This window comes from Molossus molossus, unplaced genomic scaffold (assembly GCF_014108415.1).
Source record: "Molossus molossus isolate mMolMol1 unplaced genomic scaffold, mMolMol1.p scaffold_m16_p_8, whole genome shotgun sequence".
In the NCBI taxonomy this organism is placed as follows: domain Eukaryota; kingdom Metazoa; phylum Chordata; class Mammalia; order Chiroptera; family Molossidae; genus Molossus; species Molossus molossus.
Window position 1 is genome coordinate 39,670,803 of NW_023425402.1, and position 20,446 is coordinate 39,691,248.

Below are 20,446 nucleotides of genomic sequence, written 5' to 3' on the forward strand. Positions count from 1 at the left end.
TTGATGCATGGGTCAAAGCTCAACCATTAAGCCACACCAGCCGGACAGTATTACCCTATATTTAAACCAGGGGAGCCAATATCTCTGTGTCTTGTGAACAAAGTTAATACTCTATCTAGTACTAATATTTTCCTAAGTCACCTTATTTCTTTTGGCAATAACTTTTAAAAATTCATAAAAGTGTAGCAAGATAGACATATTGAGGATCATTATATATTATATATATTATATAGCAGTTGGTAGAGAAATATAAAATAGTCCTGCCCTGGAGGTGTTTATATTTTCACAGGGAAACAGGGTAAAGGAAGGAGATGTTAAATAAAAAGGTAAGTGGCAAATAGAACACAAAATTCCAAGCAGGGAGAGATCACTGCAGATTCAAATAGGCGGTGAAGACATCATGGGGAGGTGGACTGTACTTGGGACTTGGAAGGAGAATAGGATTTGGAGAGATGGAGGGGGGAAGGCAGGTTCTTCCAGTCAAGATAAAAAGGCTTGGGTCAGAGTCTGGTGTGAGGAGGGTGTGGTCTGCGTGCCCGGAGGATGTGACTTGGTGGCAGCAGCGGGGTCATGGGTAATGAAGGGCAGAGCTGGAAAGTCAGGGGCTGAAGGGCCTTGATGAGTTACTTTGGACTTTGCCTCAGTGAAGGTCTGGGCAGGAAACAGGGGGTTCAGTTGCACTGTAATCTGTCAGCTACATGTGAGGAAACTTTTGATCAGTGTTTTAAGAACTGTATTCTCTTCACAAAGACATAATAAAGTTTCATCTTATAGACAGAGTATAGGCAAAACAAAAAAAACAAAAACCAACTAAGTTGTGGGAAGAGTCTAAGAGCAACCATAAGTGAGAGAGCAGAGCCCCAGGGCTAAGAGTGGGTGCTAATAGCACTCTGGCCAGGAGGGGTGAGGGGGTGGGGCAGTTAGCACAAACTAGGGACCAATGACTGTGGAGAGGGCTGCCTGACAGGAACTGAGCTGAGGTTGAAGGAGACCAGCAGCCCTCGAAGACTTGACAAGTGGTAGGTGAGGAAAGGTAATATATTTGCTCACCTCATTCCATTCTCCTTCATCTTTCTGCTATTCTGCAGCCCTACCCAGAATCAGAGGGCCCGACACGCCAGGCATTCAGGCCCTGCTCAGACTTCTGTGCAGAGTGGGTGAGGAAGTTCGGGGAGGGAATATTTAGGGGGGCAAGAGGAAGAGGTGGGTGGGTATCTTTTGAAAGTCATTGTTCAGGGCTCAATGTAAGAAAAGGAATATTTCAGACATATTAGTCATGCAGCAGTTATAAAAGTTAAGGTAGGGAAGAGGTTAGAGCCAACAATATCTGTTAGGGAGATCAGATTTGACATTTTCACAGTGTAAATCATTAAGGTCCGGGGCAGATTGTTGGCAAAGAGAATAGAAATAAAAGGAAAAATGTGAAAAGCATTATACAGAATTGTCAGTAATTCTTACAGCCAAATTCGTGTCTCTCTTTGTAGTATTATTGTCTTCAGATTTAGACTTCTAAATGTTATAAAATGTGTGTAATTTGTGAGGTTACAATTTGGCAATTACATCTCCTTTACTCATGTATCTAATGTACTTTTCTTTTACATTTTGATTTTCTTATTTGATATTCAGTCCTTGTTGAGGATATATCTTAGTGCTTCAGTAATTTAGTTTGAGAAATACTAACACTTCACAGAATGCCAAATAAAAATTCAAAATTCAGGTTTCTTGCTTATTGTATTAAATATTTCCCTGATGTAACTAATAATTTATCATAAACTCTAAAAACTATACTATTTTAATTGCTCCATACCTTATAAGTGAAAATACGCATTAGATACTTATTACAAACTTTTATCTAACAACACAGTACAAACATATATCTCAATCTATAAGGCCTAGCCTTTCCTTTTTATATATTTATTTATGTTTAGCACAATAGAGATATAAACTGTCCGTCATGTGGGAATAACCTACATAAATCTCAGTGGCTGACTCAACATCATAAAGGTACAATACTTGAGTCTCACTCTATTATGTTAGTTTTCAAAAGTCAAGAGCATGCAGCACTCTATTTTGGGCACTTACCTCTCAGGGAAGTTACTCTGTTTTATTCTCTGCAGAAATAGAAAAGTAATTTTACCAAGAGATAATGTCAACTGAAGAGCTAAAGTCTATTTTCTTTCCCTTTTCCCTTTAACTTCACTTCAACCCATATATACAATGTTATTTTGCAAGAATAAAATTCTTGGCCTTATCAGATATTTCCAAATATTTCTTCACCCAACCCTTAAGCCATGGAAACCAAGTCAAAAGGGGCAGGGGCTGGAGGTCTGGGAGCGACTGGGCAGTGTTGCAAACATAGTGTTCCGGCTCACCTGCTGAAGAAGTTCCAGGTGCTCCTGGGAGTTGCTGAAATTTTTCCCAATGTCAAAGAGGCAGAAAGTCTCCTGCTGGCAGCTGCTGACCCAGTCCTGGTATTCCCTGGTGTCAGGGATGCGATCCAGAAAGATTCGATATGCTTCCCACACTGCTTCCTGACACACTGCAATGCAGCACCTTTAGGAGTAGACCCCATCTCCCCACCCACGTTCAGTCTTATGATACGGGAAGCTCCTCCATGGCTTATGCTGCCACACTACTTTATAGCCCAGAGCAATGAGTTCATTTAACACCTATTTACTGAGCATCTCTATGTGCTATGGAGAAAAATAAAAGAAAGAAGACAGGGGATATGAGTGTGCGTGCGCACGTGTGTGTGTAAGACTGCAATTTAAAATAGGGTGGTTGAAGAAAGTCTCCTTATAAAGGTGACTTTTGAGCAGTTTGGCAAAAGGCCCCAAGGCTGGAGAATGCCACGAGCATGGAAGGAACAGCGAGGAGGTCAGTGTGGCCGGAGCAAGGCTGAGAGAAGCAGAGGAGGAAGACAGAAAGATGTGGAGAGAACGCAGTGTATGGGCTGGTAGACCAGTAGTCAAACTGGGCATAGGCTCTGGCTGTATTTGCAGACTTTCCAAGCGATGAACAGGCATACAGTTGAAATGGAATCAATTTCTAGGTCTCAACTTTCCTATCATGCTTTTCCTAATATAATGCAGCTTAAGCTCAAGTCCTTCACTTAAACTGGCCTTGTACTTAATTCTGTATTTATGAACCTCGGTACCCACAAAACCTGTATCTGGTCTTATATCTATCTGTTGATAATGACTTACTTAATTTTTTGTCAAATTTATATCTATTTTTTTAAAATAAATTATATATTAAAAGGAATTAAAAGTGCAACTAAATCTAGAAGACATTTCTTTGTACACATAAAGTAACAGGAGAGAAATAAAAAATATAATTCCAATGAATGCGCATACTGAGGCGTATTTCAGAGCAAAAAATAACAGACTTTCAAGCTGAAAATAAATTCCATTAAGATCAGACTGAAGTGGGAATGGAAATGGGGGTGTGTGGAGGGCAAGGAGCCACGCGACTTCCCTGCTGTCAACGCGAGTTCCTTCCTGTGTTTGTTGACGGTGTTGGAGAGAATTGAGAGGCTGTGGGAGATGCCGCTGGATACGTATGAATGCTCTGATTCTTGTTTAGTTTTCAATATCGATATTTGCAACTCACCAAAAGTTACATCTTATCCAAGTATTTAAACTTAAGACAAAAACTTTAGATGTCAACTGAAAAGCATGCAACGGTGCGGATAAAAATTTTGAATTATTTTAGAGGACTAAGCAAAAACAAAGTTAGATGACTTCTGTTATAAGCAATTATAATACATTGATTTTTTTTTAACCTCTAGAGGAATGGAGAGCAGTTGGAAACCTTGGGGCAGAAGCCAACACCACTGGGTTTTCTAGAGAAACAGTTTGACCGCTGTGCTGAGAAAGGGGTTGTGGGGGGAACAAGGTGAGGAAAGACCAATTTAGAGTCTCTTCCTCCTGAGCTTCATGCCCCCTCGCTCCCATGTATTCTATGTCTGGATTTCCCTATCTTTCTGTTTTAAGAGACAGAAAATTCCAGGCTAACAGAATCTCAGGTTATTTATCAGCAGCAACTTGACCAGAACCCACCAAGCCAGGAGAGGGTGAGTCTCTACCACTTCAAATGTGCATTGAGTTTTCCCACATTCGGGGAAGTCACAGGGTCGGCATACCTGGAGACCAATGTAACAGTCTCTCACCGGAGACCCAAGTTTGTGAACATCTCTCTCTTGTCAGGCATGGATCAGAGAGTTTTAGTGCCTTCCCTGATACCAATCACTATGAAGTCTTTTGATCTTCATCTCCAGTCAAGAGTTTACATACCATGCAAGAAGGAACCAACATTTGTTCAAACTCTGAGTTGTGGGTCCAGTCCAAGCAAACCAGCTGCCCTTGCTGTCTTCTGGCCTACATACTCCACACTCTCTTGGGGGATGTTATTTTGCCCTTTCATCTTTCCCCAGTAGACCTGCTAGTTTAGTCCAAAAACCTACGTAAGTGCCAGATACGCAGCAATACATAAAATAGACTAGCCCCGCCTTTGAGGGTGTTGGCGACACTCTCGAACAAAATCCATGAGTAAGCATCTGGGAGGGCCCTGGCTGGTGTGGCTCAGCAGCTAGAGCATCAGCCCTCAGACTGAAGGGTCGAGAGTTTGATTCCTGGTCAAGGGCATGTACCTGGGTTGCAGGTTCAATCCCAGGTCAGGGTCATGGGGGAAGCAACCAATTATCAATGTGTCTCTCTCACATCAATGTTTCTCTCTCTCTCTCTGTCCTCTCCTCCCTTCCACTCCATCTAAAAAAAATCAATGGAAAGATATTCTTGGTGAGGATTAACAAAAGAACAAACAAAAACAACAACAAAATGAACTTACAAGCATCTGGGAAGACCTAATGTGATAATGCTTGGGTTTCCAGTTCAACACACACTCACCTGTGTTGCTTTTGGTCTCAGGTTGTCTTCCTTTTGTTTCAGTCCCATCTAAGGCTTGTTTTCGGGGCCTGCATCTTCCTAGCTCTGCTCCTTTGCCTCCTGCCCTTTTTCTCTACCTCAGGGACACAGAATGCCCCCGTGCCCATTAAAACCTACTTTTCACTAAGGCTCTGAGAGAACTTTTCCCCCAAAGCATAAATGCCTGAAGCTGCTTGAAGAATTATCTCCTTGGAGCATGGTAGTTTATAGGGATCAAATGTTAAGCTGAAACAGGAACTAGTAGCTTTTCTTTTCTTTTTTTTCCCCTCACCCGAGGACATTTTTCCATTTATTGTTCAGATAGAGTGGGAGGGAGAGAAAGGAAGAGAGAGAGAAATGTCAATGTGAAAGGGACACATCGAGTGGCTGCCTACTGCACCACCCAACCAGGGCCGGGGACAAACTGCAACCGAGGTACGTGCCCTTAGTGAGAACCAAACCTGGGTCCCTAGGAACCGCAGGACGACCCTCTAACCGCTGAGCCAAACCGACCAGGGCACTTTTCTTTAGACTCTTTTTGAGGGGCAGTTTTTTTGGGTGACTCCTCTGATGTCATTTTCTTGGCCTCCTGGAAGCGTAACACAAACCAGGAAGCATAGCACCCTTCTGGGATTGGGAGAACTAGAGCACCATCCCATGACCCATTGGGAAAGTCCCTTGTCCTCACCAAGAGAGCATCAAAAGAACCCTTGAAACTTGAGGACTCAAAGGATCTTGGGGCTTGGAGGAGTCTAAAAACTTCTGAAAGTTGGACAATTCTACTCCCTTGACTTACCTTCTGCACCGTCCTTCTGTGAATCTACTAGGAAGGGTTGCCACAGGGATTTTGGAGGATCCAGAGCCTTTCCTCCCAGTTCTCCCACTGTGGCTGGCCGCTGCCTGAAATTCGACCACAGAGGCTCAGGCTTTCTGCTGAATGTCATACGCTAGGCTGGTTGACGGCGAGGGCAGAACTCCAGGGAACACAGGCCCCGGAGGCCAGACGTGCTCCGGGAGAAGGATTGCATTAAACCACAGGGGTGGGCACACAGTGGATGGAGAGGTAACACACTGAGTCAGGATGCTGGGTTCGAACTGCTCTGTCACTAGCGGTGACCCTGACTGAGCACGTCACCTCACTTTCCTGATCTGTACATTGGGAGTGTTAGCTCGAGGATCTTCAGATCAGTGCTTCTAGAACGTGAAAGTGCAAATGGATTCCCCGGGGAAGTTGTTGCAGAAAGTAGGTCTCGTGTGGGATCCGAGAATCTGCATTTCTGACAAATTACCTGATTGGTGCTGGTGATGCTGCTGGTCTGTGGACAACGCTGGAATAGCAAGAACTAGGATTCGCCCCTACCTTTAACTTTTTCGAAATCACACATTAATGTGAAAGAAAGATCTAGTTTTGATATTGGGGTTGTGAGAAAGAGAGAAATCAAGGAAGTGAGGAGGGAGACAGAGGCAGAGACATGGGGGCACATGTCTTGAAAGGAGGCCGTCACAAAAGAGGGAGTTTGCCTGGGTGTGAGCACAGGGCTCCCCCTGGGACACCAGCAGGAACAGATTTGCCTCTTCGGTGTCTGTGCTTTGGAATGAGCATGTCTGTGAGTCTACCATGAAGCTCAGAACATTTTCACTTGTGTTGCTTTAAGCATTGGGAAAAGAAATAGCTTAATATGCCATTTGATTTGAGGAAGGCAGGTGCTTTCTCCCCTAAATTTAAGAATGTCAGCAGATACTTTTGTAAAAGCAGCTACAAGAACAATAAGTGGGTTGCTCTGTCAAAGAAACCCTGCTTTGTAGCGGGGTCTTATTTCTAGTTTCTTTATGAACTGAATTTGCTAGACTGAAGAAACCCATGTTGATGAATAGTAAAATTTCATATCTCCCAGGGGCAGCCATAAAGATAATGGACTGTCATTGCCGTGGGGAGAAAAGTGGTGGTTTGATTCATTCAGGGAAGCAAGAATGAAAGAGGCAAACCTAATAAAAAATAAAGAGCTAATAATAAAATTCAGAGCTAAAAATTTGGCTGCGGCAATAAACAGTCTTTTCTACAGACACTTGTGATGAGTCCTATTTGTGAATGTCATAAAGAATTAGAAGTTTCATGAAAGAGTTAGCAGTAGTTGTGTTCATAGTCAATGTGATGCATATTCTTTAAGATTATACTTCCATCTTTGGACAAAGAAGATGGAATATCCATGTCATTATCAGATCAATGTGTAGGTACATTCAAAATGAATAATTTGCACATGTCACTGTTTTTCCTTTGCATTCCCAATGGCCTCCTGTGTTCATCAACAACATTGAATGAGAACCAATCATGCAGAGGTGCTGTGCTAGATCTCAGAACATTCACACGGCGCCCTTGGTTTTCTGCAATTAGAGTTCTCCTTCTGACTATGACCTAGTCAGTACCTGTCATTTCTCTGAGGGTGTGGCTTCTGTCAGAAAACAAATACCTCTTTACTTCTACATAGAATGAGACACAGGAGGAAAATCAGGCTTGATCTTTTTGATACTGTTAATTATGCCTCCAAAACCCAATAAGAACTCCTGTGATTAGTTCAAACCTTGCACATATTACAGATGTCAATACTTAAGAACTTCTGGGGATGCTAATATCATGAAATGCTTTTCAGTTGTCATGATGTGTAACACATCACACAGGACTGAACCAGCTTGCTCTAGTCAATGGGCTTGAAACAGATCAGACTGTGCTTTTTGGAATGGAAGTAAACATCTAGTATGATCAGGGTGGAAATCAGAAAACCTCCTCCACTTTCACATGTAAGATGAGTTGAGGTTAGGTTTCAGCTAGACATGATACTTTGCATTATTTGGAGCTCCTGGAGAATTAAATAGCAGTCATCAAAGACTCCTTTTCTCCTGTAAAGAAGAAACCATGAAAAAATTTTCTCCCATGCTAAGTAAATGACAAGGACAGCCACGATGGCTGTGGTATAACTGAACTCCATAAGGACTCCCAGGAATGCTGTTAGAATTCTGTGATGCTGTTTTGGGGGTAAAAAGTGCACTGTAACCCTGCTGGAAATCATAGTAACTGTGTTGCAAATCCATGAATACCCCTGCATTGTACCTTGGCAACCCCTGTCAATTTGTGACTCCTCTGCACTTGGATGTGCCTCTGGGTTCCCAAGCTTCAGAAGTTTTTGCTGAACCAGCACTAAACCATTTAAACTTATCAAGGAGGGAGAGAGTATCTGGATTGTAATGTTGCTTTTGGAAATAAAATCTTAAGTCATAAATCAACTTGCGCAGAGGCCGGATGTTGCAATCATCCTGTGCTTCTTACTTCCTAAGAACAACATTAAAATTCAATAGCGGACTTTGGCAAAAATAGAAAAGGTAACACTCAGATGTCAAGGCCTTCCTGGTGACTTGTTAAATGCTCTAATGGTTCTGCATTGCCCAGGACATTATTATTGTTATTAAACATAAGAGCAGATATCTCTTTGCTTTTGAAATTTATTGTTAATTACTCTTCGATTAATTGGATGATTTTTTTTATAACTCCTATGACTAAATGAGAGAATGGAAGTTTTGGGTTAAATATGACCTATAGATGAATAAAAGGGGAGGGATGAAAAGAACGAAAGGCTAAACAGGTGTCATCTCTTTCCTTACCTCTCAGCTTATAATAAGCTTGAAGACTGGCTAAGATCTGTTTCATGGATTCCTGTGGACAGACTTTAACCCCAGTTGGGAAAAAAGCTGATCTTTTTGTCCGATGCTTTGCCAAATCGAATATCTGTCTCAGGGTTGACACCTTGTACGTTTTTGCTGTAGTTTCAGCTGTTTCGATTCTTGGGGCTTTGTCTATGTCTTTAGTTTCAGAATGGCACATTTTCCTGGAGAGGTCTGGGGAAAAAAAAAAAAAAAAAAGATTGATTTCCTAGTGAATATATACATTTCTGTGATATATGTGAAACATGATAAATGAACAGAATAAACTAAAAAGTATAATCCTCTGGTTTATGAAAGTCTTACTTTGCTGCAACTGCCAAATGCAATATTCCAATGACAAGGCACTTTCAGAAAGAGGGAATAGTATGAGCTGATCAAGTATTAAACACACACACACACACACACACACACACACACACACACTCAAATCATCCTGCCTTTAGGAACTGCCAAATATTGAAATCATTTCCCACACATCTCTCTAAAAATCACTCCCCACTTAGCACTTAAGCCTCCCGAGAGATGCCTCTTTTGATAGACATATAGTTCAAGTGGGGAATAATATAGCATTGTGGTACCCAGAGGTATATCTTGATGAAGTGGAGTGCTTCTAAAAACCTAGGGTGGTGGTGGGAAGGCCACAAAGCAGCCTTCCTGGCTAACGGCAGTCCGAAGATTTCCATATGGGTGAGCTGAGGGTGTCAATCTGGCTGAAAGTGAGTTAGGGCCAGAACATGTCTCAGAGTTGCATTTACAGAGCAAGCTTGTTATTTTATGCAGTGTTGAGGGTAAAGAGGAAGGGGCAGGCAAAGACCAAAGACTGGAGACTGGCAGAGAACTCAACGCCCCAAGCCGTTTCTTCCTACGGCTCTGCTGTGTCTTTAGGGTTAGGTCTAGACTCCAATTTGAACTCGCTAGAGTAATAACTTACATTCACTGAGCACTTTTTTTGTTTTGACTTTTTTTCATATGTATTATATCATTCTCACAAAAGCTTTACTATATCGATGAAACAGGTTTTTTCAGTTTACCACACAGTAGGGTAGTGAGGGTAGAGGTATTAGAGCATGTTAACAGTGTGGTCAAATCTTTTTTATTTTTTATTTATTGATTTTAGAGAGAGAGGAAGGGAAAGAGAGAGAGAGAGATAGAAACAATGATGAGAGAGAACATCGACTGGCTGCCTCCTGCATGCCTCCCATTGGGGATCAGGTCCACAACCTAAGCATGTGCTCTGACTGGGAATCGAACTAGCAACCTCTTGGTGCATGGGTCGATGCTCAACCACTGGGCTACATCAGCTGAGCCAGTGTGATCAAACCTTGAGCCCTTTCCCACTTGATCTTTGCCTTTTATCCATTACCCACCTAAGAAAAGTATTCTTGATGAACAGCTAGAACCACTCACTGTGGCTCCTTGGGACCATAGGCATGTGACTTACAGAGATTTATATTCCCATTTTTCTAAAAAAGGCCCTCGAAATCTTATCTTTTGAAATTTTGTGCAGACAAGGGAACCAAGCAGAAATCCAAGCAGGGTAGCTGCAGAGCAACTCAAATCTTGCTGCAAGAATAAACATCCTTCCTTCATTCCAGGGGGTCGACAGAGTCCAAGTGGAAGCACATATTTTTGTTACTTTGAGGAGTCTCGGGGTACTTTGTCAGTTTGGGGCAGTGATCAGTTCTCAGGAATCTCCAGAAAGGAAAGGAGCTGAGAGGTGCATTTGCTCGCCCAGCTGCACACCACACCGATCAGTCATACTCTCTGAGTGTAACGTGGGCGCCCGGCAGAGGAGTCCAGATAACCCGCCTCAGGCTGACTGACACCCGGAGGAGAGCAGAAGGCAGGGGGTGTCTGGTGAACAGAAGCTCTGGCTCTGCCCGTCTGCCACGCTCCCCTTCTCGTTGCTCAGTTCCCTCCGTGGTGTCGTCATCCACAGGCTGGCTTCCCCCAAATTACACGTGCTTGCCCATGTTCACGTTCAAAGAGAGCCTTTTCCTGAACTACGGTTGATGCACCATGTGTCTGGGCCAGCACCGGCTGCGCAGAAATCCGGCCGAGCTGTTGCACAGGGCAGGGGACCCACACCGCCCCCGAGGCGCATTCTAACTGTGGAGTGGGGTCCGTTTCCCCGAGTCAGCTGCGTGGCAAAGGGGAAGGTGCCCATTTAACATCGGGGCAAAATGCAAGAAGGGAACAGGAGCTGAGCCTACAGCCATTAGTGCCTAATGCCGTTGGTAAAATGGACATTTTAGTTTAGGAATGTTAATTTTTAATAACCCTTTCAAACAGTGATCAATTACAGTGTGATCGTTGTTAAGTTTTTGGACTTATATTTCAATTACCATAAAGCATAAAGGGGAAACTGTGCACCACTGGATAATTCCTGGCCTACCTGGCGGGGTGAGTGCGGGTGGTGGGGACCCAGCTCCCCAGCAGCCTGCGCTGCCCCGTGTTCTCAGCGTCTGCCTGCACAGGGGGAGTCCAGTGGTCCTGCGCTCACCCCCACCATCCTCAGTGCTCTGGGCTTGGCTCTGTTTTTACTTTGTTATGTTAGGCCCTGTAGACGTCTCTGAATAACTGGTATTTACTCCATCCTGGCTCTGGGCAGAGTGCCCCTGTCCTGAAATTTTTCCCAGTTGGATCCTCTGGATCGTAACACTTTACTCATCTCAAGGCTTGCTCGCACAGATCCTGCTTGATCTGGTCTTTGGATTTCACCCTGTCAGGATGAGATGGTAAGGGGGTGAGAAGGTCAAGTTTCTCAGCATTTCCACCAGCTCTGACTTGTTCCCATTCCCCTAAGTGTTCAATTTCCCCCTATCTTCCCCACGTGAACATGTTTACACAGTTGGTGGTCAGCAGGTATGAATTAGGATGATATGAGGCTTGGTTTGCTTGGGATATCCTAGTGTATTCTGTTATACTTTCATTCTTAAATGTGCCCTTGTTTGAAAAATAAATCATATAAGTACCCGATCTTTAATGTCTCCCTGCTGGAGGAAATCCAAGGCAAATAGTCCACCTTCCTGTAGAAAGCACCTTGTTGCATTTTTTTTTTAATCCTCACTCGAGGACATTTTTGCATTTATCTTCTGAAAGAGTGGGAGGGAGGGTGGGGGGAAACATCAATATGAGAGAGACACCACACAACCCCAACAGGGGCCGGGGACAAACTGCAACCGAGGTATATGCCCTTAGTGGGATCCGAACCCAGGACTCTCTGGTCCGTGGGCCTACACTCTAACCACTGAGCCAAGCTGGCCAGGGCCCTTGTTGCATTTTTTAATATCTCTGTTTAGATCATTTTTTCCTTTAAGCTGAAAATTACCTCCCGGTGGCTTCCACACATCAGTCCTATTTCTGTCCTCTGGTAATGCAAAGACTTAATTACAGATACCTCCATAAACAATTCTTTATGTCTATCTTATATTAGGCAGTTCTCTACTTTAGGCTAAACATTCTCTACCTTTTTCTGGTTTCTTGTATCACATGAGTATTGAAAACCTTAGCCTGCTGTGTTTCTCCAGATTACATAAAGCCAACCACAGGGGACTCCTTGTAATAGTACTTTTCACCTGAGCAGGGATCAGAATATTTTGACTGTGTCCCCATCTCAAGTCATTGCTAGAGAAGATATAGGGGCAAGATCTCTGAGAACAGGCAGGTCCGGTTACCTGGGTCCAAGGATATTTACAGGACAGGTCACTGTGACAAAGTCTGTGTCTTTCCCAAGGATTTCAGATTAAATATGCCAGAAATTTTTTAAAGAATTAAAATATGGAATATTAAAGATTTCAAGGAGGTAAAAAGAGCTGCTGTTTATTGGAGCCAATGAAAGCACTCATGGGTAAAGCAGTGAGATCATATTGGGCGCTGTCCTCCAGTGCTGCATGAACTGCATCCTTAATATTGAACTGAATTCTGATGCTTTGGACGTATTTTCATGAGTTGATATTTTTAGTTTATATAAGTATTTGGGTAAAAATAAGTAAAGGTTTAATGAGAATAAATTGGTATTTGAAAGACTTGCTATCAAAAGGGAGAATATTTAATAGAAGACTGGAAAATTCTTTTGAGGCAGAAATATTTCTCTGAGATGATGACATGACATGGGTCTAACCATTGATGATGAGCTGGCTGCCATTAACAACTGTCTCTGGATGAAGTTCAAAGTTAGAAAGAGAAAAGAAGGGCAAAGTGATTTCAGAAAGAACAAAAAAACCCTTATCTTTTCCAGAGTTCAAGCATATTAGAAAATTTTAGTTATATAGATGATAAATTTTGACTAAAATTAATGTAATTGTACTATACTTTATTGTAGATTAATCAACAGGAAAATAATCCTAAGCCAATAGTTTTTGGAAACAGTAATATCATTGAATGAGGAAAAGACAAAAATGAAAATGAAGACATGGGTCTGGGCAGAACTTCTAAATACAGATGAATAGCTAATATTAATGGTGCTTACTTTCTAAATTAAACTTAAATATGCTCATTGTTTGTAAAAGAAAAATGTGGTAGCAACACAAATCATAGGTCATTTAGCTATTCAAAATGTTTTAATAGTGCCAGTGGTACGTAGGGCACTGGCTTTGTGACTTACTGGCTGTGTAACTTGGATGTCCTTGAACTATCCTTGCCTGAGTTTCCTCACTCTTATAGGGTTCCTGTGATGTAAAATGAGTGACTGCATGTGCAGCTCTTAAAATTGTGTTGGGCACAGTGTTAAGTGCTCAGTAAGAACTCCTGGATCTGATCATTCCTGTACTCACCTCTTGCCATCGCTGTTCCTTGCTAACACGCTGGTCCTTGATATTGCATCTCTGTCCAGACCAGACTGTGCATGCCCCAAAGTCTTTCAATGCTTTGCTTCAGTGCTCATCTCGAGCTTGTCTGTTACTTCAGGAGGGCCCTTCTCATCCTTCTTTGTTAGTTGGGCTCCTGTTTGTCCTAATAGGGACAGCTTCGAAGCTTTCTCTCCTAATTTTTCTCAGATCCCATGTTCAGAATTCATTCATGGCCCCCTCCTGTTTCTCCAGTGTGGCTCATATCTCTATTGCATTTACTGATCCACTATATTCATTACATGCCTATTGTTTCGGGCCCAGCACAGTATACGTGGTAAATTATTTGAACAAATGTCATGGAACTTGTGTTGTAGTGCTTGCTGTATTTGTTGTAAATACAGGACTTCGTGTCATTAGGCTATAAATATCTTTGTGTTTGCAAACACCACTTTCAGACTGCAAATATCAGTATTTTAATCCTGCCCTATCCCAAGCCTAATGTTTTGTACACAACAGACATGTAATACATATTCATTAAGTGAATTAATTAAAAAGTCTTATGGAAGTAACAATGGGTCTTTTACAATATATGTTAGATTCATTTTAAAAACCATTAGGCCATGAAAAATAGCTTCATGTGTCCTGTCCACCTACATTATTGCAACCTTCCTTTTAATTTCTACTCGCTTCTACAGTGTCTAACATCAGAGGCATTAGACACAGCCATCTTATTAAAGATAATATCCTAAGTGAAAAGACAAAGAAACTCCTTTGTGAATGAAAACTAAAAGAGCAGAAAGGAGATGGTTTGGGCTTAAAGTGTATGTTAGTAAAGTCAGCATTCCCAGAATCTTTCCATTTGTCCAAGAGTAAATAAGTAAGAAATGGAACCAATTAAAACATGGACATCAGTGGAAGAGAATATTAATATTGCCTGGTTTTCTAGGATGACAAGCCCTCCACTGCCTGGCCCCTCAGTTATTGTACTTGATAGGCAAAACCATAACCATGGTTAAATCCAACCCTCTGCCTACTCCACACCTGCACCCTTGTAGCTGAACATGGCTGGAGAAAGAAACAACCCATAGACTCCCTTTAAATTTATGATCCTTAAATTATATTGCACTACATTTCCTGGTCTATTGAATTTCAAACTCTCTTGGAGAACTGCACACAACTTTCCCCAGATTTTCTGCATTTTTGCCAGTCAATTCTCACTCTCAGCTGATGACCTTGCTTCACATTGTACTGAGAACAAGAGGAGCCAGAAGAGCACTTGACGAATTTCCAGCACTGCATCTGCTCACTGGCTGCATCTGCGCTCACGTGCTCTGCTTTCCCTCCTGTGACTGCTTGACGGGCAGTCTGTGCTCCTCTGTACGGCCAATTCCTGAACTTATGCACTGGATCCCGGGTTTTTTCACTTCTCAAGGTCGTTCTTCACATACTTTCCTTTCATTCACCTGCATCATTATTTCCCCTCTTTCTACTGGATTATGCTTATCAGCCTACAAACATGCTATTATTTTTTACTTTCATTTAAAATATTCTTTTGATACCATTTTCCCTCCAGCTACTGACCCATTTTTTTATTCACCCAGCAAAACTTTTGGAAAGGTCTGTCTTTATCTCCTTTCCTAAAACAAAGCAAGCTCTCATATGCATGTATTCAACATGCTAATGTGATGCTTCACCAGAAGGTGTCGCTATCTAACACTTAATATACTGAAACCTTAATGGGGAAACTGTAACTCCAGGAATCACTTCTTTGGGTTTGGAATTGTTCACATTGAGTATTGACATTTGTTGATGGGGCAGGTATTGAGGGTGGTGATTTTGCAGCAAAAGAGATCATTTGAGGAAGGGCTGAAACTTAGCATGGTGGGATGGACTCCTCTTGGGCCAGGAAGTTCTCATGAAAAGCCTGGCAGATGGAAAATATTTGCGGGAGCAGGAAGGAGGAGAACATGTCCACGGGCAGGTCAACTTACAGCAGGCAAAGCAAAGTGGTCGACACTGAAGGTTTACATTAAATTTCTTTAGCCACTCTATCTTGGAGCTGACCCAAATCCTGCAACCCAGTAGAGCTATGACAAGTTTGGAAATTTCCAGGTATATAGAAAGGGAAATTAATGTAACATGACTGGATTCAAATACCGAATTCAAACATTACTTTATCTTAAGAAAAAGTTAAGTCTGGCCAAGGGTGGAGTGGCAGCTCTGGGAGACTGGGCTTTTGACTCTTCATTCATTGTTGTAAAGTTAGATTGCCTAAGCTTTGCCTAAGCATGACCACCAGTTAATGTGAAGGCTAGTGCTTGAGTCAAAAGTATCTTTTCCACTTCAGGTTCTAGGCTGGTGGCCATTCGGCCTGGATATTGGCTGATGTCCTGGAAGCCATTACAGGCCACACCATCTCCCTGTCATATCACTAAACAGTATATTTTCATCCTTTCTGCACCAAAGTTAGCCTTCAGTCACAGGCTGCTTACAAAGTTTCTATTTCAGGGCTCAGCCTTGCCCATGAATTAGTCTCTTGCTTGATTACATATTAAATCATATTCTTACCAACCTGTTTGGACCCCTCCTCACCAGATTCTTCTAGAGGAGTATTTTCTAACCTCCAACTCTGCAGGCTTACAATAAAGGATTACTGTATACACAGAGTGAAAATTATAGACAACAGGAAAAGGAGAATGGGACTTTCATGGAAATATTGTTATGAAAGCAACAGCCACTGGTATAAGCACTTGGTGAACCCATTATTTTTCCCCAAGGGAGAAGGCTGTAATGCCTTTTATTTTTTTAATTTTTTACTTTATTTATTAATTTGTTTTTGTTACAGATGTTTCTCATTTTCCCCCCATTGACACCCTCCTCCCCTCCCCCCATCCCCAGCTTTGTTGTCTATGTCATTGGTCATGCATACATGCATGTAAGTTCTGTGGTTTATCTCCCTTCCTCCAACACCCCCTCCTCTAAGGCATGTCAGTCTGTACCCCACTTCTTTGTCTTTGGGTTAATTTTGTTCATCAGTTTGTTTAGTTCATTATATTCCGCAAATAAGTGAGATCATATGATGTTTGTCTTTCTCTGCTTGGCTTGTTTCGCTTAGTATAATACTCTCCAGGTCCTTCCATGCCATCTCAAAGGATAAGAGATCTTTCTTTCTTACAACTGCATAGTATTCCATTGTGTACATGTACCACAGTATTTTTATCCACTTATCTACTGATGGACACTTGGGTTGTTTCCCGATCTTAGCTATTTTAAATAGTGCTGCTATGAGCATAGGGGTACATATATTCTTTCTGATTGATGTTTCAGGTTTCATAGGGTATATTCCTAGAAGTGGGATCACTGGATCAAATGATAGTTCAATTTTTAACTTTTTGAGGTAACACCATAGTGTTTTCCATAGTGGCTGCACCAGTTTGCATTCCCACCAGCAGTGTACTAGAGTCCCCTTTTCTCCACACCCTCGCCAACACTTGTTTGATGATTTGTTGATGGCGGCCATTCTGACAGGTGTGAGGTGATACCTCATAATTGTTTTAATTTGCAATGTCTCTGATGATTAGTGACATTGAGCATTTCTTCATATATCTCTTGGCCATTTGTATGTCCTTTTTGGAGAAGTGTCTTTTTAGGTCCTCTGCCCATTTTTTAAATTGGGTTGTCTTCCTTTTGTTGAGTTGTATGAGCACTCTATATATTTTGGAAATTAACCCCTTATCTGATGCATCTGATGAATCATGGGCGATTATAGTCTCCCATATAGTGGGTTCCCTCTCCATTTTGATGGTTGTTTCTTTTGCTGTGCAGAAGCTTTTTAGTTTGATGTAGTCCCATGTGTTCATTTTTTCCTTTGTTTCTCTTGCCTTAGGTGTTGTATCAGTGAAAATTCTGCTGCGTATGATGTCTGAAATTTTGTTGCCTGAATTTTCTTCTAGAATTTTTATGGATTCACGAGTCACATTTAAGTCTTTTATCCATTTTGAGTTTATTCTCATGTACGGCATAAGTTGGTGTTCTAGCTTCATTGTTTTGCAAGTAGCTATCTAATTTTCCCAACACCATTTATTGAAGAGACTATCTTGACTCCACTGTATGCTCTTGCCACCTTTGTCAAATATTAATTGAGCATATTGTTTTGAGTTGATTTCTAGGTTCTCTATTCTGTTCCATTGATCTATGTGCCTGTTCTTGTGCCACTACCAGGCTGTTTTGATTACAGTGGCTTTGTAGTATAACCTGAAATCTGGTAATGTGGTCCCTCCAACTTTGTTCTTCTTTTTCAAGATTGCTGTGGCTATGTGGGGTCTTTTTTGTTCCATATAAACTTTTGGAGTGTTTGTTCTAGTTCTGTGAAGTCATTGGTATTCTGATGGGGATTGCATTGAATCTATAGATTGCTTTGGGTAGTATGGACATTTTAATGATGTTAATTCTTCCAATCCATGAACAAGGTATATGCTTCCACTTTTTTATATCTTCCTATATTTCTTTTTTCAATGACCTGTAGTTTTCTGTGAAGAGGTCTTTTACTTCTTTGGTTACGTTTATTCCTAGGTATCCTAATTTTTTTGCTGTGATGGTCAATGGGTTTGTTTTTTTTTTAGTTTCTCTTTTTGTGATTTCATCATTGGTGTATAAGAATGCTGTCGATTTCTTGACATTAATTTTGTATCCTGCTACTTTACCAAATTTATTTATTAAGTCTAGTAGATTTTTGATGGAGTCTTTAGGGTTTTCTATGTACAATATCATGTCATCGGCAAATAATGACAGTTTCACTTCCTCCTTTCCAATTTGGATCCCCTTTATTTTTTCTTCATGTCTAATTGCTGTGGCTAAGATTTCCAGTACTATGTTAAATAAGAGTGGTGAAAGTGGGCATTGCTGTCTTGTTCCCATTCTTAAGGGGAGAAGGCTGTTATATCTTAATGAACAAATTAACAGTAGAGACACAAGTTACTGGAATTACTACAGAACAAAAATCTCCATTTGAAAAACAGAACTCCATAGAGAGAAAGTGGATAACATTTCAGACCAAATCAATGAATGAAAGATTTAAAAAATGCTAATTTAATCTTAAAAAAATTTTTTTTTCTTTATTGATTTTAGAGAAAGAGGGAGAGAGAGATAGAAACATCAATTGATGAGAGAGAACATCGATTGGCTGCCTCCTGCACACCCACACTGGGGATTTGGCCTACAACCTGGGCATGTGCCCTGTCAGGGAATTGAACTGGTGACCTCTTTGTGCATGGGTAGATGCTCAACTGCTGAGCCACACCAGCCAATAATTTAATCTTCCATAAACTTCCCAATCTTACAAAAAAAAAAAAAAAAGTGAGGGGTTACAGCCTTCATGCAAAGGCTTGTTTGTGATCTATTGTATCTGCTCCACCCGCCCATTAGCAGAGATGTTAAGTTACACATCTGAACATTTTTCTTCACAGAGCAAGGGCAACTGAATGCACGTTATGCTTACTATATCTGACTATGACTCAAAAATCTGCAAATGTACGAAATACCTTGTTTAGTGCTGATGCAGAACATTGCATGAGTTTTCAGCCCTGTTTTCTGCATGAGCACAGGCGTTCCTGTGCCCCACGTTCCCACCCCTCTTCCTACGTGCAGTTCCCAGTCAACTTCCACAATGCCCACCCCAGTGAAAGTGTGCCGGAATAAAGGACAGAAGGGAAGATCATGGAAATTAAGGAAACTTCCAGGGATTTTCTGTAATGAAATATGAGGAGCACACTCTCTCACAGTTGTTAGCATACAGACAGATTACTAGTGATGCCTGGGGGTGCTGCACCTTGGCCATCTCTGGAGTTTTTGTAACTTGGATGTCCCTGCAGCTCTCCTTAGGCTTGTTAGCTTGTTCAGCAACACCGCCCCCTACCGAAGGTGAATATCAGTGTTCCCTTCTCTCAAAGATTAGAGCAGTTGCATTATCTTTTTCATTGCAAACATCAGATGTAGCCATTACACTTGATATATCAGAAAGGAAAGGGTTAAAACTTTGGAAAAACATTACAAGAAATAAAAGTTGCTAACTCCTATTTTTTATTCTCTCTCTATATTATGTATTAGGTCCCTCTTCTACCTCGCTGCACTAAAAAAAAAATTAGGTGAGATGCTGAGAAATTTTGCTGATGGCATGTACAGCTTGGTGTGTGGGCAGGAAGGACGCTGAAGTTGAAGGGAGAAGCAGAAAATGAAAGGGGGTTGTCTCCTTTGTGCCCGAGGGGATGGCCCTCTGACAGGGTGGAGCGGGAGCTCTCTGTGACTGGTAAGAGTCCAGAGGCAGGAGGTCAGCAGGGCCTTGTCTTGACCCGTACCCAGAACAGAAATCTGTGCTGACTTCTATCACATTTGTGGGGAGAGAGAGGAGGGCATACTGAGAAGGGGAGGGGTGTTCTCAAAGATGAATGGCCTCTTTCTGTCCGGGGTAATAAGAGAAACACAACTGAGGTGCTTGTCATGGGCGGCTTGATGGTCTCTTACAAGGTCACAATGCAGCCTGTTGGCTGAAGTCCACTCCCAGCACTACCTGTTTTGGAGGTGCCATTCCTCCTGCCACGCCAAGGCCACAGGTGCCCTTGACTGTCAAGCGCCCTCCAGGTGTGCAGTACTGTGTCCCAGGTTGTGAGCACCACAGGACTAACCCGGATGCTTCTTCACGGAGTGCAAAATTTGCTTGGGAATTATAGCAGAAAAGTTTAAAATGTTAAGGAATGTAAATGCTTTTCACATGAATACATAAGCAAAATCAGCAAAATCCTTTCTCCCCTAAAGAAGCCAGTCTTGTAAGTTAGAAGAGCAGGATATTTCTATAAGCTGTGATTAACTGTAAAGTATATTACTTCGGAAAAAAAAAATGGTGAGTGGAGTTGGTTTAGTGCTGAGGTCAGGCTGAAGAAATCAGGATGTGAAACAGAGTGAGAACAATTATGTTCAACTTGCTGGCCAGCTTAGCTAAGGCTTATTTCCAGGAGTTGACAA

The 20,446-nt window shown here is 41.8% G+C and overlaps 1 protein-coding gene across 1 annotated transcript in view; it reads right to left on the minus strand.

Annotated features, from left to right (window-relative positions):
* The window catches only part of IMPG1 (interphotoreceptor matrix proteoglycan 1), a 123,043-nt gene that overhangs the window by 88,941 nt on the left and 13,656 nt on the right, over positions 1-20,446 (minus strand). The window contains exons 2-4 of the mRNA XM_036249068.1: positions 8,580-8,813; positions 2,373-2,539; positions 2,083-2,111 (exon numbers count right to left, since the gene is read on the minus strand). Of these exons, the coding sequence (XP_036104961.1) occupies positions 2,083-2,111; positions 2,373-2,539; positions 8,580-8,813 (430 nt within the window). The remainder of the gene's footprint in view (positions 1-2,082; positions 2,112-2,372; positions 2,540-8,579; positions 8,814-20,446) is intronic.